Source organism: Gobio gobio (assembly GCF_949357685.1).
Source record: "Gobio gobio genome assembly, chromosome: 3".
Lineage (NCBI taxonomy): Eukaryota > Metazoa > Chordata > Actinopteri > Cypriniformes > Gobionidae > Gobio > Gobio gobio.
This window is the reverse complement of record NC_137099.1, coordinates 14,178,011-14,202,008: the sequence shown is the minus strand read 5'-3', so window position 1 is coordinate 14,202,008 and position 23,998 is coordinate 14,178,011. Positions and strand designations below refer to the sequence as shown.

General features: G+C 36.1%; 2 protein-coding genes across 4 annotated transcripts; one reads left to right on the top strand and one right to left on the bottom strand.

Annotated features, from left to right (window-relative positions):
* Nucleotides 1-545: 545 nt before the first annotated feature.
* On the bottom strand, nt 546-8,195 carry fgb (fibrinogen beta chain). 3 transcript variants are annotated; one of them, XM_079813131.1, is made up of 8 exons: nt 8,150-8,195; nt 5,641-5,894; nt 4,789-4,992; nt 4,222-4,405; nt 3,437-3,778; nt 2,165-2,287; nt 1,476-1,761; nt 546-1,375 (listed from the first exon to the last, which is right to left on the bottom strand). In XM_079813131.1, the coding sequence occupies exons 2-8, from the start codon at nt 5,737-5,739 to the stop codon at nt 1,147-1,149; spliced, it is 1,467 nt and encodes a 488-aa protein (XP_079669257.1). In that variant the 5' UTR covers nt 5,740-5,894; nt 8,150-8,195; the 3' UTR covers nt 546-1,146. The 3 variants fall into 3 exon arrangements, with proteins under 3 accessions (XP_079669257.1, XP_079669258.1, XP_079669259.1); XM_079813132.1 differs by lacking the exon at nt 8,150-8,195 and adding an exon at nt 6,302-6,385 and having other exon boundaries at nt 5,641-5,837; XM_079813133.1 differs by lacking the exon at nt 8,150-8,195 and adding an exon at nt 5,251-5,544 and having other exon boundaries at nt 557-1,375; nt 5,665-5,795.
* On the top strand, nt 7,676-22,015 carry rnf175 (ring finger protein 175). The gene is made up of 9 exons (XM_079813134.1): nt 7,676-7,798; nt 11,452-11,489; nt 11,894-12,035; nt 13,740-13,894; nt 15,590-15,697; nt 18,649-18,769; nt 19,488-19,621; nt 19,853-19,954; nt 20,474-22,015. Exons 1-9 carry the CDS (start codon nt 7,778-7,780, stop codon nt 20,592-20,594), a joined length of 942 nt encoding a protein of 313 aa, XP_079669260.1. The 5' UTR covers nt 7,676-7,777; the 3' UTR covers nt 20,595-22,015.
* Nucleotides 22,016-23,998: the final 1,983 nt, after the last annotated feature.

The following is a 23,998-nucleotide window of genomic DNA, read 5'->3' as shown; positions in this document are numbered from 1 at the left end:
TTGCAACCAAACTGTAATGATGTCAAATAAAGAATGACATTTTTATTTAATTGTGTATGTCTAGGATACATAAACTCTCAGAAAAACAGTTGTAAAATCTGGCACTGGAATGGCACCTTTTCAAAATGTACACGTTTGTACCTTATTTACCCCATAAAAGGTGCATATCAGTACCTTAAATACATATTAATACCTAAAGTGTACATAAATATTACTTCAGTGGTACATATCAGTACCTTAAATACATATTAATACCTAAAGTGTAAATAAATATTACTTCAGTGGTACATATCAGTACCTTAAATACATATTAATACCTAAAGTGTAAATAAATATTACTTCAGTGGTACATATCAGTACCTTAAATACATATTAATACCTAAAGTGTACATAAATATTAATTCAATGGTACATATTAGTACCTTTTAAAGGGGTACTACTCCAGTGACAACTTTTGTACCTTTTTTCTAAGGGTATAAATGCTAGCTACAAAAGTCTATAGCAGCAAAAAGGAGTCTGACATTTAATTATTTTTTTCATTTTTTATTGTTATTTTATAAATATCTAGATTGTCATTTCTATCACAGAATTTTCCTGTGATGCATATATATATATATATATATACACACTTTTGGACATTATTAGTAGACAAATTAAATGAACCGGTGAGAGTGTGAAAAGGGTTTTAATACAAATTATTTTCTCCACAATGTCAAAAGTACTCATAAAGTGCCAAAGAAACAACTGTGTGTTTACATTCAGTCATTTTGAATGTATGCCTGCATCTATTGCTAATGCAGCTTCACACATCTCATACCAAACTGATACTTTTGCTCTAAAATATGAAAAAATGAACATAAATACTGAAGACACTTTGTTTATTTTTATAGGTCAGCTTTAATGAGAATTAGGTGGATTGTGTATCCATCTTGTTTTACATTGTTTTGCATTTTGCCCCCATATATTGCTTTTTAAACACTTCCAATAACACAGTCCCGAACGTTTCAATTTATGTCAAACTCTTTTATGCAAATACAAATAATAGCTCTTGTAAACATTTAGGTTCAGGTTTTATTATCCTCCTTTGAATGGGGGATGTACTCAAGAATGGGCACATCTACTGTATCTCATTTCAAGTCACTTTTATCACTGTTTGAAGAAAGGTCTGATCTTCATGTTGATAGATTTGAGCGAATACCACGAGCCCTTCCAGTTCATCCACACAATGCCATCATCTGTCCCATGCTTGGCCATGTATTTTGTATAAGCTCCGCCCCAGTAGTATCGGCCATTAGGATTACAAGAGTGGCATCGGTTGTACCACCATCCGCCTCCATCTTCTCTTGAACACTGCTTAGAAGGATCTCCAGGTATCCTGTTTACGATTGACACAATTGGAGAGAGAAAGAACATTAGATACTGAAGTTTTTCCATGTCTGGTCATCATTGGAACAAACTATTGGTACTATACGAACCATTTGTCATTATCTCTGTCATAGGTGCTGAACATCATGCCATTATGGATGGTCATGGTACGGTTTTCTCCAAACAGTTCTGTTGCGCCATCCATTAATGTGTTTCCAGCCGTTCCTGAGTAACGACCAACTGCTATGATGTAGTTGGTGGCTTCGCCCTGCATAGTGAACTGCTCGTACTGAGCGTAGACCTTTGAACCGGACCAATCTTCCATTTCAACCAGAAGCTCAGTGGGACCCATCTTAGTAATCTGACTAATACGCTCGTTGCCCAACCAGTATTCACCTAAAACAGTCCACAACAAGTTCATTAGAGAATGAGATGATATGGGGAGTCAAAGACTGTGACATAGATCTTGGGAACCTTGGAAAGACCAGAGTTTAGAACGGCTATGCTTGGTACATGCTGGTTTAAACTGGTGATTTTTTTTAAGATATACTGTTCACTATTTTGTTTGAAATACTGGTTGACTATGCAAGCTTGAGAGTGGTAGGGGAAACAAGCACAACATATCTTGGTCTTTTCTGCAGGGTCTAACCATACAATATGCAATGCTATTCTGAATTTGGTACGTTCTTGGCAAGTTACTTCTTGTTCATCAGTAAAACTACACATTATAAACCCCCCGATTCACACATTTCTACGTTTATATCATGGTTCTGCATATAATTTGTTAGCCGTAGCTCACCAGGAGTCTGGCAGTGTCCTTTGCCCACATCAAATGCAATGTTTCCAAAGCCTCTTCGGTATTCGTCCCAGCGCCTGCCAAAATCAACACTGCCGTCCAATCGGTTCTGGATGAGCACCCAACCTTTGGAATAGAAGCGAAGTTTATGATGATGGTTGGTTTATGATGATCTATAGTACCTATAGATATTATTTAACTGCAGTTTATGGCTGAAATGACCATTAGTGGCAGTAAGACACCAACAACCACGTTTATTCCTTTTCACACAAATTATGGTTACAGGAGCAGATTATCGATTAAGAAAGACTTATTTTAGCGCAATTCCTTTGACAATACTATTTTGTGACCTCAAAACATTTGACCATAGTGCATGATTTGTAAACGTACATTTAGTCATCTTACATCACATAACCAGCTCATTTGTTTGTTTTTTCTCAGTAGCTCACCTGATACAGCATTGCACTTGGGTACAAATCCTGTGGAAGCTTGTTTCCGTCATGGATTAAAACAATTTAAAAGATAATTGTGACTTTTTTTTCTCACAATTGCGAGTTTACATCTCGCAATGAATTTTTTTTTTCTTAGAATCGCGAGATATAAACTCGAAAATTGCGAAAAGTCAGAATTGCAAGATCGCAATTCTGCCGTTTTTCTCGCAATTATGACTTTTTTCTCGCAATTCTGAGATGTAAACGCGCTATTGCAAGTTATAAAGTCAAATTCTGAGGAAAAAAGACTTACAATTGCGTGTTCTGCATGTTTTCGCAATTCTGAGAAAAAAGTCTGAATTGTTTATATCTTGCAATTCTGACTTCATAACTCGCAATTGCAAGAATTGAAAAAATAAAAATAAAAATAAGTCGCAATTAAAAGATAAAAAGTAGCAATTACCTTATTTTATTTTTTTATTCTGTGGTGGAAACAGGCTTCCATAGAATCCAGTGAAACATGAATCACTATAAAAGAGCTTAAAACTGGCGGAATTTATCTAAACTTGCATGGTTACTTTAGCAACAAAAAAAAAATTCAAATGCATTAGAGCCTTTTAGCACCACTCACCAGACATTTAAAATGTTGCCAAATTCACATTTCAAATAAAACTAAACTCACTTTCAGTGCCACTCACTGGACATTTCACTTTGAAAGTGTTGCAACACTTTCAAGAAGCAATATCTTCATTTTGCTGAAATGAGGGTCTGGGTTGGGTGCTGCTAATGAGTTTCAACGCTATGGAGATTAAGTAAGGGGATTGTTTGAGTGAAGTCGACATACCTCCTTTTTGACTCGTCTGATCGCAGAAGACTTTGTAAGGCAAACTGAGTGGATCAGGCCGTATGAGGTACATCTGAGAGTCCACTCCTCCTTTGCGGATGATGTCCTCGCACTCCTTGCCGGAAACCACAGGAATCGGGCAGCTGACTTTACAAGGCGCTTGGCACTTGGCCCTCTGAGTAGTGATGGCTTTCTCCAAACGCTGAATCTTCTCACGGATCTTTTCCAGCACACCCTGTAAGACTTTGATATTCTGGGGGAAGGTGACGTCCACAGCATCCTTGACATAAGCATGCTGGGTCTCTAGGGTGTCTGTGTACTGGTTAACCAGCAAACCATTGTCTAGGAGAGAACACAAACAGGGGGATGTTTAATAATTGAGAATGTCTTATAAAAACAATAATGAGTTGATATTTTTACTCATTTGGCAGATGCCTTTATTCTTATTGACTTACACAATGCATATATTTGATCAAAATGTGTGTTCCCTGGGGATCAATCAGGGAATCAAACAGTTGTGCTATAGGAACGCTAATCAAGAATCACCCTTGTCTGATCACACAGAACTGCAGAGGTTCTCAACTCTGGCCCTTGAGGTGCACTTTCCTGCAGAGTTTAGCTCCAACCTTGATCAAACTCATCTCTCGTAATCAACTTACTCTCGTAATCCCGAAGACCTTGATAAGCTTGTTCCGGTGTGTTTGATTAGGGTTGGAACAAAACTCTGCAGAGAAGTGGATCTTGATCGCAAGAGTTTTTCAGCTCTCGTAATGAAATATAGTTACTTTCTGTGACTCTTTGTCTTTGTGCGAGTTCTGTGCTCATATCCACGACGTAGCCATGGATAAAGTTGCTGTTCTGGGTCAACTCAGCCACAGATTTTTTCAGCTGATCTACAACTGGCTTCACGTTACGTTCTTGCTTCAGGAGGTTCTTCTTCAGCTCACAACCTGTGGGACACAACACTCCCTGAAGAGAGAGAGAGAGAGAGAGAGAGAGAAACTAATTTGAATTGTGGTTTGTGTGCAAGATATATACTTGAATTAGGGCCGAAACCACCATAAACAATAATATTCAGATTAATGGTTGAACAAATGGGTTTTCAGTGGGAGATTATCAATGCTGTACATTTGGTCTCCACAATATTGAACATTTAGTTAGGTCAATGTAGCAATTAGAAGAGTGGCAATTTGCAATCTTACAGTACATCACAGAGTTGTATACTGTTATTCCTCTAGGCCTCACTTACAATTGTGTCATCTTATGTATCAGAAATTAGTGCCTGAATGGGTTGTGTCGCCAATCTAAACACAAACTGCACACATAGAATCAAAGCATATTAGCACTCTGACCATTTTCTCAGACATGTGGGTACATCCACCCGATTCTGGTTGCTCTTCCTTCTCCTGCGTAGCTTTCCCCACCGGTGCTGCGGTTGGTCTTCCACGGTAACGGCCTCCCCCACTGATGGGAGGTGGAGCTGCTGCGCCTGCGGAGTACGTCTCACGACCTCTACTGACAGGACGATGACCCCTGGCATCTACGGCTTCTTTGGGCTAAAGTAAGAAACAATCCATCTTAAAATGTCACTGCATTTTTTAATGTAATTGTATGCACATTCCATAAGATTTGAGGTTGCATGTCCCACAAAATATGTTCTCTATATACACATATACCCAGTATATGACAAGCTTTTTCAATGTAATACAATCTTAATAAAGCATAACTGACAATTATATATGTCCAAAGTCACTGTGTGTATTCCTTTATCGATCATATTTTCTTTACTATTCTGAATTTTAAAAAGAACTTACCTCTTTTTTTGGCTCCTGAAGTAAAAAAGTGGGATAGAAAGCAAAACGGCATATAAAAAGAAGGCAATAATTACTACATTAGCAAAATTGAATATGTTCTCTACATATACACAGTATATTGATAAGCTTTTTAAATGTAATGCAATCTTAATCAACCATAACTGACAATTATAAATGTATTATATATGTATATATGTATTATATGTATCCAAAGTCACTGTGTGTATTAATTTATCAATCGTATTTTCTTTACTATTCTGAATTTTAAAAAGGACTTACCTCTTTTTTTCCCTCCTGAAGTAAAAAAGTGGGATAGAAAGCAAAACGGCACATTAAAACAAGACAATAATGGCTACATTAGCAAAATTTAAAATGAAAAATTCTATAAACTATTAGAATGCTAATGATATTTACCAGGTCATAATCATCATAGTCACCCTGTGCGAGAGTTCCAACAACACACAGGAAAAGTAATAAGAGAAGCTTCATTTTTGTGGAGCTCACACTTCAGTTTCAGCAACAGTGTGAGGTTCTCGGCTGTAGATAATTCAGCGCTGCTCTCCCAGAATTTATACCATACGCCCCCCCTGCACCGGAACAGGAGGGATGGCAGTGCTGGTTAATCTTTAATTCTCTATGTGCCGCTTTTGGTAATCAGTTCAGGGACGGCATCATTTTTGGGAAATGAAGAAATTATGTGAACAAAGCAATAATAAATAATCATGAAGCAATCATGTATATGCAAAATAATGTTTCAATATAACAAACTATAGCGATAAATAGTTTGTGGCTGATAACATTGAAAGTAAAAAATGATTTACAATGGCAGATTTTGTAATAGAATGCTCACTTCTGGCCACATTTTTATTGAATTGCCTAGACCACTGCATAATTGCTTGCTATACCAGTGTGTGTTTGATAAAGAATGTGTACATATTTATTACATGTGAATTCCCAAAAAATGTGTTCAGACTGCAAAAATAAAACAAAACAGCCTTTCTAGTGAAATGACTAATACTCAATAGCCAAAAATTACAATCAAGGTCTTGACCTGTGATTAACATTAAACGGGAATCGTTGATTGAGACACGCTCAATCAGTTGATGTATGTTTCTTTATATGTTCTGTTAAATCTGTATTACACAACTGTTTGTTTGGCCAGTGTGATTTGTTGTGCCATATCGTCAACCACCCACATCTCTATCTTTGACTCAGAGTTAACAGACATGACAAACAGACACTTTGTACTGTGTAGTGATCTAAAAAAAAAAAAAAAAAAAAAAAAAAAACTCTTAAAGGCTCTCAATCACTCTCACCTATCACTACTGATAACTTTTATTAAGCTATTAGGTGTATCAGATCTTACTGAATTGCAAATGAAACATTACATTTTGACTGGTCAGCTAAAATATATACACAGTAAAAAACGTTGGGTTAATTTTTTTTTACTGTTTTTTTGGGGGGTTAAAATCGACTTAAAACTAGTAATTATTAAATAAAAAAAAACCAACACCAACAAAACTCAGAATTTTTCTTAGTTTTTTCTTAGTCTTTTTTTTTCTTAGTTAGTATTTTTGTCTTGTTTCCAGTCCAAATATCAAAAAAATATTTTTACTATAGTAGGCTATAGTTTATATCTATAGATAAATAAAATGACGTAAGATATAATTTTTCTTGTTTTCTGGAAAATCAAAATGAAGCGAGTTTTTGCTTAAAACAAGCTAAATTATCTGCCAATGGGGTACGAAAAATAATCTTGTTTCTTTTTGGGACAGAAAGAAACAAATAAGATTATTTTTCTTACCCCATTGGCAGATAATATAGGAAATAGAAATAAGTCTATAATAAAAGAACTGATATTTTATCAGCTAGTCAGTGAATAGAGCCAATCCCGTAGACGTGTGCGTGAGTGTTGCTCCTGCGCAGATCTGTGCCAGCAAACAGTCATGAACACATACAGGAAATCCGTCAGTTCTTTTGAACGGTTCACTTCAAAGATCCATTTAAAAATGATTCAGTGTCATTATTTCACGTCAAGACGTAACTGAGTCAGCTCGTGGTACAGAAATCCCGCTGTAAAATAACAAAACAAAAAAAATAAAAAAAATAATTAAAACGTTACATATGCCATACAACTACAAGGCATACGTAGGCACACTGACTTTGCTGTTTATTACAATTGTTTCAAAGCATATGTACCAGCTCATTAAAACGTCTTTTAGAGTCTAATAATATCATAACAAATTAAACAGGCCTAATAAAATTATTTTTGCACGACCTAGCTGCAATCGTTTTTGCACTCAGTGCTCGTTACGAGTTGGGCATGGCAAATAAGTCAGCCGGTTGATGATGACTTAAATACCACTCGGACCGAATCTTTTCAGTCCAATTCATGAACAGTTTGAAAAGATTCATTGAAGAGATTCGACTCACCGGAACGATTCATTTAAAATGGAACACGAGAATGATGTCTGCCGGTAGAAACGGAGCCATTAATAGATGACTGGAATCTAGAGCGCTATTAATAATGGCTGACCTGCAACCCCAGGTACTAGATTCAGTATTTCATATATAGATGGTCCTCGGACAACTAAAACCGCTGATGTGTCGCTTTAATATGTTGGTATATAGGCGAACTGTCGTTTTCACTGTCAGCGACGCGGCGGCTAGCTAGTATGGTGCCATAATGAACGAATCTGTTTACACCGCTGTTTAATCAACACGCTCGCGTGCGGTGTAGAAAGATCCGTTGATTGTAATAGGAAAGGTTTCGATAAGTTCGTCGGTTTGGTTTGTTCTGCAAACCAGATGTCTCTGTGTATGCATGTATTTGCAGAAATTGTAAACATGTGATTCATAACATAATATTACACACCATAGAATTCACGTTGACACTTACTGTAATGAGAAATCCATTGCCTATCACTGCCTGTTTTATTTAAAGTGAACCATTGGGTCAGAAGGACTTGCCAATCACAACCTGCAAGTGGACACGTCTGGTTTATGAATAAATGCATGCCTGTTGACCCTTTTTTAAATGTTGAGGCTATGTTATGAAGACTAACTTTGAGGTTTGAAAGGCACTGTTGTTTGATCAGTAGTTTGTATAAATGTCCTGCTAACTGCAAAGCGCTCAAAAAGCTCTCTTCTTCTCAGCTGACTTGCCATGGAAATGTGTGGACAAGCATGGCCATGTTTATCTCACGCTCAATGACATACAGAATAAGATGCCAGCATCAGAGTATGCACTCTAGATGGGTAGTTATAGGTTCAAATGTGGATGAAAACATAAAGGAATCGGTACAATTGTACCATTTAAAGGCACTATATGTAAGAAATTTGGATTCAAATGTCCAAAACCCACTAGAACAATGTTATATATTTTGTTGACTTGTGTACTTATATTATCCCAAATGTTTAAATCCAGAGAAATAAGTCATTTTAACCAGGACTGTGCGTCGCCTATCAATGACATCGCGTTACCCTCGATTTTCGGTTTTATTTTGTAGAAACCACCAAAGACACTTTATATTGTGTGTTTCATTAGACAAGTGAGCAACTGTTTGGATGCATTCATCGACAGAAAACTAAACATTGTTATATTGCTCAACCCAGTTTAAATCTTGTTTTCATGATTTACTGCGCGTAGCCGCGTACCATGTTTTACCATGGCTAATATCGATCTAGCTCACTGCAGTGTGCAATGTAGTGTCTCATAGTATTAGCCGCCGAGCGAATGCACAGAGTAGCATTATAACATAACTTTCAACACACTCAAATGTATATAATATGATAAAACAGTGCTGCGTTACCCCACATACACACGAGCGGAACAAGCGGAAGCGCTCATCTGTGGCATAATAAAAGCCTCACGTCATCAAACTGCACCTTTGTTTTGAATAATCAACCTCACTAGCGGGGAAAAATTACATATTGTGGCTTCTTTTTGCGATTCTCTTAAATTTTTATTTTTAAATTAAACATATTCCATGCAGTCTTTCAATTATTATTATTATTACATCTTTTGAACGGGGGCAGATTTAGTGATTTGGTGCTGAGAAACAAACCGAAAAAGTAATCTATTATTAAGCTAAAATCTTTGGTTTTTGCACTCCTGTGTACAATCATGCGAGTGACACCGTTTGCTAATTTAGGTCCCTTTCACTCCTACCTTGTTTGGTCCGGATTTTCTGACTTTTCAGTTTGGTCCGAATCAAAATAACAGGTGTGAAACCTCCCCCGGACCAAACAGAAGAAATTTGGTCTGACAAAAAGAGGTCGTCTCGGTCCAGATCAAACTGAACAAAGGTTCGGCTCGTTTCTAGTGTGAAAGCGTTTTCTTTATGGTTCAGACTTTCAGACCATTTAATGTTATTTTTAAATTTGATCAAACTGGCTATATTGATTATGAAAAGTGAAATGATGCGCAGAAGACAGAAGGTCAGAAATGATTTTGACCACTTCATTCAGTTTTGTTTTGTAGAAAGCCTTTCTTTAAAGTGAATTTCGTTTTGTATAAATTGTATCTTAATTTTAATAAATGTTTCATCAGCCAATTGCCTGGATTTAATAAATAAGAAGCAAATAGGCTATAGCAGACAACAATCGTGACATGGAGGCGCCGGAGCGATCACTTGCATTGCTCTTGAACATGTCTCATAAATAAACCAAAACTACTTGCCTCACAGACATGAGAAATATGTAGAAAGCTTATAGAAAGCACCATGGTACTGTGGTAGAAATGTGGGATATATTCATATAGAATTGTATTATATTATTAATGTATACATGTATTAAAGGAGTAATGGAATATTATTACAGTATTTTTATTTAGCTGTAGAATTTGTGCATTTATAGGCTACTAAATGTTTTTAGGCTACTTTCACACAAATACCATAGAAACCATATAGCCTAGATACATTTTACCATGGCAGTGAAGAGCTATATGCATGTTTTTAACTGTGGTTATCATGATCTAAATCTATGGTACTATGGAAGACTAATGGTTCATTTTAATAAAACTCAGTCATACATTTCAATTTTACCATATCAAAAGAGGTTGTTACCATTTTTACAGATGTCCGTGTTTTTGTTGATGAACATAAATGTACATCTAACTCCTAACTACTACTGTCAACTCCCTGTCAAATGTGCATTTCTAAGACAAAACATGTAATATTATTAATACTGCAGCTGAAGATATATGCCAAAATCAGGCGACATAAACCGGTTTCATGACTAGAAACAATATCACCCGTTAGCACATGTGGAAACTAAGACTTTTTCTTTTAAGAAATGTATTTAAGGAAAAATTACTGGAAAAGTGTAAGGAATTCAAAAACAATTCAAAAGTGTTTCTCATATTCTGACAATAAAAGTAGTTTAAAACCACAATTAACAGTCTGGTTTCTGTAAAATTCACCTAGGAATTTGAAAGAGAGAAATATTTTACATTCATCGTGATAATTATCGAAATCGACTGATATGAAAAGATTTTATCGAGAACATTTTTTGGCCATATCGCCCAGCCCTGTTTGACAGCACTATTTAAACTAAACATTTAATCATTGTCATTTATAATTATTTTGTTATTTATAATTAATTCTTTGTCATTTACCAGCAGGCCCGGTGACAAATTCTGTTACCTACTGAATTATATGACCGTACACATATAGTGATGGTAGGATTAGAATTGGGATTAGGATTAGCTCTTCGGCGGGTCATAGAATCTCCAGAACACAAATACACTCTGAAACGTTTGCCAAATATGTTTTGCCACTATCAGATGTGGCCCCCTGATTCCCTGGGGCCTTAAGTGGCCGCTTACCTCGCTAATTGGTTAAGTCCAGACCCCAAAGTAGTCTTTAACGGTTTAAAATTCATTTTAAAAAATCAATTCCCCCATGGAGAAAATGAATGGGATTTTTGCAGTCAGAAGTCGACTGTTGCACTCTATTATGTGGGTCTCTAGAAAATTTCTGAGTTCTAACTGGTCAATAGTGGTTTATAATGACCAAAATCAATACATCATCAGGACAAAATAAATCTAGATGAGGGGTCTTGTACTATCTTGAAGGGTCTTACAAACTACAAGCATAATAATTGTGAAATAATAGGAGATGCATTTCAGTGTTGTTTTTCTAAAGCATGCCACCTAAATATGTAATTTTTGTAGTTTCTAAATTCAGTTTTTCTTCACAGGACGATCTTTTGAAAATGTCAAACAGAGAATCATGGAAGTAAGTAGTTATGATCAATCTTTTTTTATGTGATTGTTGAAGAACCATGGACGTTGAAAGTGAAAGTTGTTGTAAAAGGGTGTGACGCTCTTCTAAACTGTCACAACCTATCTTTTTTTAGTGCCTTATGATTATCACCTTCTTTGTAATAATAGTTTCTGGAGCATGTGTGTCATTGTTATATAAGTGTCATGCAGGTGGCCTCAGTAGGTCCTGCAAAACGAACAAAAGCTCTTTCACAACCTCTTAGCCTATTTTTTTCTGTATCACGATTAGCTTTTAGTTTTGAAATGAGTGAATATAGGAGTATTGATCTATGTCTGTGTGTTAGCTTTGGTTTCATGGCATAAACATTCTCTGATTATTTCTGACTTGTCTGTACTCTTATGTGTGTGTAACTCCAGGATGCAGCACGAGAGGTTGCATGTGAAGCATCGAGGTCATGAGGCCATGCATGCCGAGATGGTTCTGATTCTCATCGCGACGCTAGTTGTTGCTCAGATTGTCCTGGTTCAGTGGAAGCAAAGACACGGCAGATCCTACAACGTGAGTAGCTAAGTTTACATGGACACCTTTCATTTCAATAGGAATTAATTAATTAATTCCAAGTCTGAATGTAGTGTTTACATGAATGCTACATAAAGTGAATCGGGTTTATGTGCTTCAAAATGGAAATCGCATACTCTCTTGAGTAGGTACTTATTTGAGGAAGTCATTACTTCACAACTGCTAAAAAAAAGTATGTTCTGTGTAGTATGAATATAATCTTGGACATACTACGTTCACCATGTTGTCATTATCATGTGTCCAGTGATGGGAATAACGGCACACACACACACACGCACGCATATGCACAGTTACACACACCAACGACCAGGAGGAGTCAAAGCGATGGCAAGTCCAAAGACTTCAAAGGTAGTTTTCGCAAACTGGAAATACTTATAAGCACTACTTTTCCCTCGTTGAGGTGAAAGGTAAGAATGTTTATGTAACGTGCAATTTATGCCCAGAAAGAAAGAGTAATTCTAATCTAATGAAGCACCTCACATCCTCACATGCCGCCACAAAATTAGTGGCTAAAATCCCAGATGATAACGTGAGCTCCACTACCAAAGGAGTAGTATAGTACTGATAATATTTACACAATATTTACACTATAGTAGGCCTACTGATAATATTTACAATAATGTATTGAATTTGATAGGTGTCTCTCACATTGTCCCACAGCAACATTACAATAGTGTACATTAATGTACAATGTTTTATAATAATAATCTATTCTATTTAGTGTCCAATTCATTCATTTAACATATTTAATATTGGGGGCATCCAAGTTATTTGAAATAATATTTGAACATTTGGAGAAAAAATTAACAGTAGTTACTTTCCCTGGTAATTAGTTACTATTTGTATAATGCTAACTCAGTTACTATTTGTAAGAAGTAACTAGTAACTATAACTAATTACTTTTTTAAAGTTACTTGCCCAACACTGCATGTGAGCTACCAGCATCAGTTATGTCGCTTCACTGCCATTCATAAATCATCTCCTGTGGCCTCATGGGAAAGTGTCGATCGTATGCACACTTCAGAATCTCGCTGGAAGAAGTAGGTCATCCGGGTACTTTTTCCCTGCTCTTTTATGAATACTGTGAATTCGGATTACTTCTCTTGTCACAAACTGTTTTTCGCCAATTTATAGTAGGGAAGTATGCGATTTCGGATGCAGCCTTAATATTTATCTATTTTTCGGGTCCTAATTAGGAGTCGACAAGCACATGAACCGTTGTGGCATACTGCTTATATTTATCAAGCAGTAAAAACGCCCCTTCCCTCACCCAAAACATGGTGTCTGTGGAGAGTCCGAAACCAGGACTGGTGGGACGTTGTCCTGCTCCACTTCATAGACGATGAGTTGAAGGTTGAACATTTTCGAATGACATGACACTCGTTTATGACACTTCATTCAACAGCTTGTGTGCCATTACGCCATTTCTACATCATTGCGCATACGTAGTACTTTCCAGTTTTGGCTTCATTCAAGTGTTTACATGTTTTCTCGATCGGATTACATTAAAGGTTCAAACCACCCTTTACAATCCGAATGAGATTTTAATGGGATTTGGCCAATTCATTCCGACTTTTTTTAGTCGCATAACCTAGTAGTCTGATTACAATCGGATTATTAGGGTCCATGTGCACAAATAAAGATGTTTAATAAAGTAATTAATTAATATTGTTTATCTTGTAGATGGTCACACTATTGCAGATGTGGGTGGTTCCTCTGTACTTCACCATTAAGCTTTATTGGTGGCGTTTCCTGTCCACATGGGGCATGTTCTCCGTCATCACCAGCTATGTCATATTCAGAGCCACACGCAAGCCTCTGTCCTGCAGAACACCACGGTAATGCTTGAAATGCTTTGAGTTTTTTAAGAAAAAATTACAATTGTCACTATTATTTACTCACTCATATGTTGTTCCAGACCGTTCTATAGCTTCTTATCTTCTGTTAATCACAAAAGGAGAAGTTTTGAGGAATATTCACGCTGTTCTTTTCTATACAATGAAAGTATATTGTAATCAAAGATTTGTTAAGCAAAAAAGTGGGTTACTCTAACACTCCTTAATTTCTTATTTGGGTTCCATAACATAGAAAGTTTAACTTTTTCATTATTGAATTTTCATTTTTGGATGATTGCTTCCTTTAAATAAGCTAAAGGGCAGCCGGATGACTTGTTTATTAAAAGATTATTAATTAATTAAAATAATCTGATTTAAACTCTAATTTAAATTAAATACTAAAAAGAAAAGAACAGATTAAAAAAAATCTGAAAAAAAAAAAAAAAAAAAAAAAAAAAAATATATATATATATATATATATATATATATATATATATATATATATATATATATATATATATATATATATATATATATATATATATATATATATATATAATATATATATATATTTATATAAAATGTACATGTAAATGTACAAAACAGAAAATATTAAATTAAATACTTAAATAATGACATAAAATGAACAGATCAGATGGACCTGTAACTAGATATTAATACATTTATTAACATGTAAAGGGATATATCACCCAAAAATAAAAATTCTGTCATCATTTACTCACTCTCAAGTTGTTTTAAACTTGAATACGTTTCTTTCTTCTGCTAAGGAACTCGCATGTTGTTCCAAACCTGTATTCATTTATTTCTTGTGCTGAATGCTAAAGAAGATATTTTGAAGAATGTGGGTTACCAAACAGTTACTGGTTCAGTGACTTCTACAGTATTTTTCCTACTATGGAGTTCAATGGGGACTGTTTGGTTACCCACATTCTTCAAAATATCTAAAGAAATTAATACAGGTTTTGAACAACATATGAGTGAGTAAATAATGACAGAATTTTTGGGTGAACTATCCCTTTAAGGACAAGGTCACTTTAAGACACCTGACAGCATACAGACATCTGATTTTCGCTCAACTGTGTACTTTCACTTTAGACATAACCAACTGTGTTTATGTAAATCTTGTAAACCTTGAAAGATAACTTAGTCCAGTAATTGGGCGCTGTTTGACAGGCTTTTAGTGTGTGTGCATTTCGGGTGTACACGCTCAGAAAAAGGCGCATGTCAGAACAGCATGCGAATGAAATGTTTAACCAGTAAAGCTTTAAAGCACTTGTAAATAATGAACTTTTGTGAATAAGTGCAGTGTCCCGTCAGTATATCTCCACCGCTGCGTTAACATGTGATGTGAATGTACGTTGAGTTGTACAGTATTGAGGCGTTGACTCCAAAACTGCAACTGATTGATACTAGCATATTTCTTCAAAAGCAGATTGTGGAGACATTTTAATCGGCCACTATCATGTGTCTATAGCTTCAGATACTGTATTGTGTTGGAAAACGGGGGGCCTTCAGATTCAGAAGCACTGCTTTACATATATTTGTATCATATAAAAAAGCGGCAGCTATGTGAGTTAGTTTTATGAGTGCTATATACAACATGAAATGCCTCTTGTAGAATCTGTTGCCTGTACATTGTTATATAGAATATGAACTAAAAGCTTTTCACTTCTGCAGGATGGTGTATAAGTGGTTCCTCCTCATTTACAAGCTGAGCTACGCTGTGGGCGTGATAGGATATCTCGCCATCATGTTTACCATGTTTGGATTCAACGTTTTTTTCAGGTGCGTAACATTGTAAACATTGACATATTTGCTCAGAAATGAAACAGTGCCTTCATTCAGATCCTAACATCCTAAACACAGGGCACAGACATCCTAAAGAGGAGAAATTGTCAGTGTTTAAGTAGTGAGTCAATAGTTATTAAGCCTTCGCTCATTGTTTCCATGGCAATGCTGACACAATGGCATTCTAATTAGAAGGAATTACTCCCTTAAGCCCTATTCAGACAGGACTAGTTTTCCAGGGGGATGTTAGAGAAATGTTTCACAGGCTCACTTTGCAATTTCAATGTTGTCCGAATCTGCCAAGTCTCTCACCAAGTTTCTGACACAACCTCGGTAAAAATTCCAGGGCTACTTCTGTTTTTCTGCAAACTCAGTGGTCCTCTGGGAAATCTAATCTAATCCCGTCTGAATGTAAATGTCTGTGGTTGCCTCCTCATGTGTTTTTTGACCTACCTGAGCTACTGGATGGTGTCCGCTGAGAAAATAAAATTATAAAATTAATAAATGGAGTCAAATTACAGAAACTGCTAAGTGTGGGTAGATTTCTCTGCTCACTCTGTGAGTTTATTGTTAACAGCCACTTTTATAAACTCGTGAAGTTTACTTAACCAGCAGCACGCTCGTGTGATGGTCAAAAATGACAATCTTTTTTTCGATTAAATGAATGTGCTATATTTTAGTTTGATAATGTTTTTTTATTTAATATATAGAAATATTAGAGGATTTTATAGTACTAGATTATATTTATGGAATAGTTATGATCCATTTACCTGTTCACCACTTTTTGAGCCTAGACCTGAAAATTAAATTTCCAACATCAACTGTCATAAATCTTAAATGCTTATGAATGCTTAAGCTCTGAAGGCATTTTTAGAGTTGTTTTGTCTGAATGACATACACAAAAGTAAAGACTCATAACTACAAAACTATAGCAAGGAGAGTCAAAAGGTAGCTATCATTTGTTAGCACACTTTTTATATTTGTATATTTTTAGATATTTTATTACATTTTGGACATTCTAATGCTGAGAAACTGTTGATAAAAGACAATTTATTTTTATTTATTTTAAATAATTTTACAAATCTTTTTTATTTGACATGCAATAATTCAGGAAGGAAATGGGGGAGCAGAATATTTTTGGTAATATTCCCCTGTATGTGGTCTGCAACTGGATCAAATTTTGTGGTGATAGCATAAAGTAATCAAAAGTTACAGCATTTGGAACATTTTTGTTCAGTCCATTTTTAAAAACTGTTGTTTTCTGAGTAACATACACAAATTTAAAGACTCATAACTCCAAAACTATAGCAAGGCAAGCTTTTCAATGCATCTATCCATTTTGATCAACTCATAACAAGTGCTGAGTTATTCCTCTAAAACGGAGTGTACTGCCGGGGGGCGCCTCCTAGCTGCGAAAAGATTAATTGTCATATTTTTCAAAACTATTGCATCAAAATGTAGCCTAGAAATCTAGACGCACCCTAGCGGCAGCAAATCTAATTTGCCGCGAGTGTTGTCTAGCAACTCTCGGTAGACCTGCGCGCTGGAATACCTAAACTCTGGTCTGGCCAATCACAGCGTGTGTAGAGTCGGTGGTCACGGCAGAGTTGCGGAGGTTCCGCGTGCTACTCGTAAACAAAGAAGCTGACGAACAGTGGTCTTTCGAAACGGCTTTGGCCGCGACTCTGGAAGACTTGGAGTTAAGCTTTTCTTTGAGAAAAGAACAAAGAACGGCACTGAAGTCATTCTTAAGAAAAGATGTGTTCAGAGTTTTGCCGACCGGATACGGCGAAAGTCTATCAACTAATGTTAGCTCCGCTTCACCTTCTTCTTTGCTCTGGTTGGTAGTAGCGCTATCCAATTGCGTGCAGAGAGAATTTGAAAGACAACCGTTTATTCTGCCCCTCGGATTGAGCCCTGTCAATGGTGAGTTTTCCAGACCCAACATCTTGATGTGATTCTGGCTTGTCAGGCTAATCAAAATGGATAGATGCATTGAAAAATTCTAAGCTTTAAAATTGAATTTTTTCGCTGGGGGGATGTACCGCCGGCGGTACACTTTGGGTTTAAGGGGTTAAGTTTGGTCTCTTTTTAAAGACGACACAAATTATTGCGGATTAAAAAAAGGTAAAATATAGTTATAGAAGTTTACGTTTATTGTTATGAAAAATGCACAAAAATACTATTTTTAGATTTTATATGAAAAATATATTTTCCCAAAAAAGTTTTACTCTAAAACTGTGAGAAAATCAAAGCCATAAATCTAAACAAGTTCCAAATTTGAGGTTGATATCTAAAAAAAAATGTCTCCCATTCGTTTCCAATGTGGCCATTTTTGACCGTGAACAGTAGACATTTAACCTTTTTGAATCATGTCCATTATTTGTTGTGTGTGTGTCTGTATGGACGTGCCAAAAACTTTACCAAGTTTCGTACCATTCAGATGAATTAAAAAAATTCTAAAAAAAAAAACGTAAAAAAACTGCACCAGAGGGTTAATAGAGCTTTTATAATGGATTAAAATTATATCAATAAATTATAAATTTAAAAAAAAAACATGCGTCATATTTAATGCACGCAAGCACAGCAGTTGAGCTTCTGTAACGGCCACATCTAGAACACAGATGTTTGTCCCGTCTGAAATGGTACATCAAATCACAGACGTCGAGTGATAAGAACTGTAACTCAAATGTCGCACCGGAATAGGGCTTTAGTGACATTCTAAGTGTGAAAAGAGATGGATGCATACAGTACTTCTGTAGTGACACATGTTTCAGAGGATGTGCATGCAATAATAATTGTATAGACAATTGAATGTATAAGTTGTGTTTGAAATATGTTGTTAAATCTTCTGAATTAGGGCTGCACAATTATTCAAATTAAAATTGAAACTGTGATTTGGCCAAGAGGGTTTATTGAATGTAAATATTATAAATATTTTTTTTCAGGATTAAAGCAGAGGACTCGATGGATGTAGGTGTGATCATGCTTTTCTATGGTCTGTACTATGGGGTAATGGGACGTGACTTTGCTGAAATCTGCTCAGACTACATGGCATCCACTATAGGGGTAAATGCATATACATCCGTTTCAATATGTACATTTCCTGACATTCTCATATTAATGTGACTTATGCCGTGTGTCCACAAAAGCGTTTTTTTTCCCCTAATTCCAGCATATTTTTTTCAATTATTTCCAATGGGAGCGCCGCATATTTTAATACGATAGCAGTGTGACAAGACGCTGAGCGTCTATTTTGAGTGCTTGCCGTTTTTTTCCCGGATGCAGAGAGTTGAATTTAATCAACTTTGGGCAAGACGCAGCACTCATCACTGTCACTTTTTACCCAGCCGTCCAATCACAGTGGAGGAGGGGCGGGACAAATACCACACCGACCAACCGTCACATCCGGCTTGTACAATGACAACAGACGACAACAAGCAGCACAACAACGGAACAAAATCATTTAAAACAAGTACTTTACATTGTATCGACATTTTTATATTCAGAAATAAACTGTCTGGGAAGTCAGATATTAGTAACACTTCCACGCATATTCCGTATCATATCAACCAAAGCGTTTCAACTGAAAAAAAAATGTTTTCAGAAGAGTGCCTGGCGTTTTCAGCTGGCTAAAAACGCTTTGGTGGACACACGGCTTTAAGTCCTTAAATTTATTCTCAGATATCCTGCAGTATTATTTGTGAACGTTTCAATTAAAAAAATAAACATTTTAGTAACTCTGTTTGGGCTTTTACCTTATTTCTTTTCTGTCTGCCTTCTTCAGTACTATAACATGGGTGGTATGCCATCCCGAAACCTTAGTAATGACATATGTGCCGTGTGTGGTCAGAAGATTTTTGTGGACGTGGATGAAGAAGGCATCATTGAGGACACCTACCAGCTCTCCTGTAACCACATGTATCCTTCATTTCCGCTAAACATTGTCTGTCATGTTTTTCTTCACAGGAAACAAGAAGTTTTGTTGTTATATGGAAAAATTTTATGTTATCTACATTTATTGATATGTGTTTCAAGGACTTGAAATTTTTTTCCTATTTATCGTATGAGGAAACATAAAGTAAAAGTTTCAGCAAACCTTTGTTTGTTTAGTTCAATTAGTGTTTATCCTTAACTACCTATGTTCAACAGATTTCATGAATTCTGTATTCGTGGTTGGTGCATCGTGGGAAAAAAGCAGACGTGTCCATACTGCAATGAGAAGGTGGACCTCAAAAGGATGATGAATAACCCGTATCCTTGAATTTTGTTAAATTGGTCATAATTTATATGCATGACTTTCGGTTAAATATTGACCAGGTTTCTAGAACTATGGAAGCTTGTTTCCACCACTGAATAAAAAATAAAAAGGTAAATGCTACTTTATCTTGCAGTTCTGAATATTTTCTCTGAATTCCATGATATAAACTAGATATTGACAAGACTTCTGACAAGATTTCTATAACAAGACTTCTGACAAGACTTCTGACAAGCTAACGAATAAAATGTTTTATTTCCCTTTTTGTTAATTTCGTGGTGTAAACAAGCTTCAATTAATCGCATCCAAAATAAGTTTGTGTTTACATAATACTGTGTATAATATTATGTATATATAAATACACACACATGCATGTATATGGGTGTGTGTGTGTGTGTGTGTGTATATATATATGTGTGTTTAACAATATGTGTGTATTATATACTAAAGATGAATTAAACCAAAATACACACTAAAAGTTTACACAACGTTTACACCTTAAATCTCTACATCAGCTGGGAGAGAACACATGTTTTATATGGACAACTTCTGGATTGGTTGAGGTACCTGGTCGCCTGGCAACCCATCATAATTGGAATCGTGCACGGAATAAATTTTTCACTTGGACTTGAATAAACACCTTCAGTATTTGATTCCGTTTTAAACTGTGCATGTGTTGACCTTTTTGAATATTTATTTGTAAATTTTACACTTTATAATATAAATCAGACAGCTGCTTTTCTGCTTTTTAAATGTATTAGATCCATAGAAAGACGTATTCAGATACAAACTCTTTCAGAAGTGACCTATGCTGATACATTAATCAAAGACTACAGAAGCCCCTCTAAAGCTGCTGTCTATCACTCCTAATCGAAACCGTGCCTCATTTTGTCTGTCTCCCTGTTTGTTTAATCGTTTAGCATTGTAATGGCGTTTAATGTTGGTGTGGATATTAAGTGGTTATGTTTTTGTTATGGTACAAATGACGGGTGAATAGGGGTGATTGCCAAAGCTGCACTCAGTATTTTGTATTTTATGTTGAGCTGGCCAACATGTCAAACCCAATAAGGCGACCTGCTCTGTGTGAAATTAAACTATTTTTATGTGGCTACTGATATATGTCTGGAGTCTGCCATGATTGTACTAAGTAGAAAGGGGGTATGAGTTTGAAAAAAAAAGGACATTTGGGTATGAATTATTCTCTCATATAGCTATGCTCATTCATATTTGACTTTATAGCTATTTGAAATTCACTGTTTCCTCATGGAGTGGTGCAGGTATGATGTCACTTTGTAGTTCAATCGGCGGTTAGCATCATGCTGGTTCCCTCGAGAAAAACCCAATAGGATTTTTCTATAGGCTTTTGGATTACCGCTAAAAACAAGCGCTGTGATCAAGTTTATGATACTTGCATGTTTTGTCCATCAAGAATAATTTTCACAGATGAACACAACTTTTATGAATTTTGGAGCCTAAATGCAGTCACCAGAAGTATAAAGCTAAAGCTAGGCTATAAACGGACTACACGGTCCCGCGACTTCAACGTCACCATCAATGGCCCTGTCCCTAATGGCACCCTAAACCCTCGCACCCTAGCGCCGCTTTGACTGTCGGGAAGAAGTCTGCTGCGGAGCCCGCACCAGTGCACATTGAGGGCGCATCTCGACCTCAAAGGGGGTGCTTGCGAGCACCCTTCTGAGACCTAAAATGAAAAATGGGACACCCTACGTCTCGTGGCCTTAATGGACACCGACACGCGGCAGCCATTTTGAGTCCACAAGACCGAACGTGCATATAAAGTGTGCCATTTGGGACAGAGCCACTAATCTTTCAACCTGTGTTTACCTGTTCGGCGTGATGACGTTTAATCTCCTCGACAGCCTTTAGTCCCATTTAGCCACTTGTTAGCAACCGCCTTTTTCAAGACACGCAACCGCTTCAAAAAAATCACAAAGGGGGTAATACTGATGTATTTTATGTCGTAGAATAAAACGTGAAAGTGTCTTGAGCTTGTATTCACCACATACCTTATTTCAGCCATTTAACCAAACACCCATAAACATTTTTAAAAAAAACTCACTTCGGGACAAACCGGAAGTGCTATAATGCTAACTCACTTCCGCGTTTTGGCCTACAAAGTGATGTCATAACCTGCACCACTCTATAGAAACAGAGCGCATTTAGGGGGGAATCCAACGCTCTCCATTGACTTTACATTGCGTGAGGCTGCCTCCTTGTCATTTCGGACTTATAACAAAAAACAGAACAATGTCTAAAAGCTATTATGTGACAAGGTGTACAGCAAACAAGCTAAAAAATACAGAAATATGTTTTTATAAGCTGTCGACCCAAAAAACGAGCGTTTAAGGAGACAAAAGTGGATACAGGCAATAAGACATGAAGCTTCCAGCACGAATGGGTCAATTTGGGGATCCTGACACTCAGTATGCCCATGTGTGTAAACATTAAAAATAAACATTTTGTCACTGTTAAGTCAAATATCCAAATGTCAGTTTTATATTATATGACATTTCCTGTCGCCGATTGCGTTCCCCTCTAGTGGCTGTAGTTCTCAGTGTAATATAGTATGTCGCTCTGTCTCAATTGCCTGTATCCACTTTTTTGTCCTTAAACGCTCGTTTTTTGGGTCAACGGCTTATAAAAACTTCTGGGTTTTTCGTTCTGGGTTGGTTTAGCTTGTTTGCTGTACACCTTGTCACATATCAGCTTTTATACATTGTTCTATTTTTTGTTATAAGTCAAAAATGACAAGGAGGCCGCTTCACGCACACTCAAAAAAATGATTTATGATGCTGTTCACTTTATTTAAGCAATTCATCTTGATTTAACACCATTATATTAGGTTTCTGGTTCAAATGTAATTGATTCATGTTAAACTGACTTAAAACCGTTACTCTTTGACATAACTTGATGTTTTCATTTTGAAACATGTTTCAATCAAGTAACCCAAAGAAATAAGACTTTCACTTCCCATCATGCTTTGCAAAGGGGCTGAATTCGGAGAGTAAATGTTTAAATAGTGCAATTTGATGCATTTTTTAACAAGATGAGAAAATTGTGAGACTTTTTAATACTGAATGTTTTGTTATGTTGTTATTTAAAAGTTTGTGGTATGTTAGTGTTTTTGGAGGTTACCATTGTGGTGAAGTGTAGAGCATGTGCTTGCATGGGGTGAGGACCTACTGATAACTATTAAAATTGATCTAATAATACAAATCTACTCTGGCATGCCATGGATGTAACAAACCCGTCTGCTGGCAAGCCAATAAAATCTTGTAAAAGGTTTTGTAAATACACTCAAAAGCTATTCTTTGAATTCATGTAATTAAATCATGGAAAGGATTTCCATGTGATTAAATGGCTTTCTTTCAGCATTAAGCACTTTTGTTAGGCTAACTTAAATAAATTAGTTGATACAAAACATTGCAAATTAGTTGGGCTGACACTATTAAATTAAGCTGTGCCTAACCATAGTAAATAAGTTGAATCAACCTTAATAAATTAATATTGGAATAACAGAATTGCATAATGCTGAAATAAAGCAAGTAAATCATGTGGAAATACTTTGCATGATTTTTTTATGTTCATTCAAAGAGTTATTTTTTTGAGTGCAATACAAAGTCAATGGAGGAGACGGTTTGATTGTTTCCCCCCCCGGTGGGCGTGGTCTTCAGATTATGACGCGTGTTCTCTGTCTCTATTGCTGTGTTTACAATCCAGTGTAAATATCCTCTGCCAACAAGGTGGGCTATTTGCACTAATTATATGTAATTATATGTTTCTTGAGCACCAAAGCAGTATTTTAGAATGATTTCTGAAGGATCATGTGACACTGAAGACTGCAGTAATGATGCTGAAAATTCAGCTTTGAAATTACATTTCTAAAATAATATAGGCCTATTAGAGTAGAAAATAGTTATTTTAAACTCTTATTTCTTTACAGTATTTTCGATAAATGAAATGCAGCTTTGGTTAGCAAAAAAGGCTTCTATCAAAAATATGAAATTATTTTCATTATG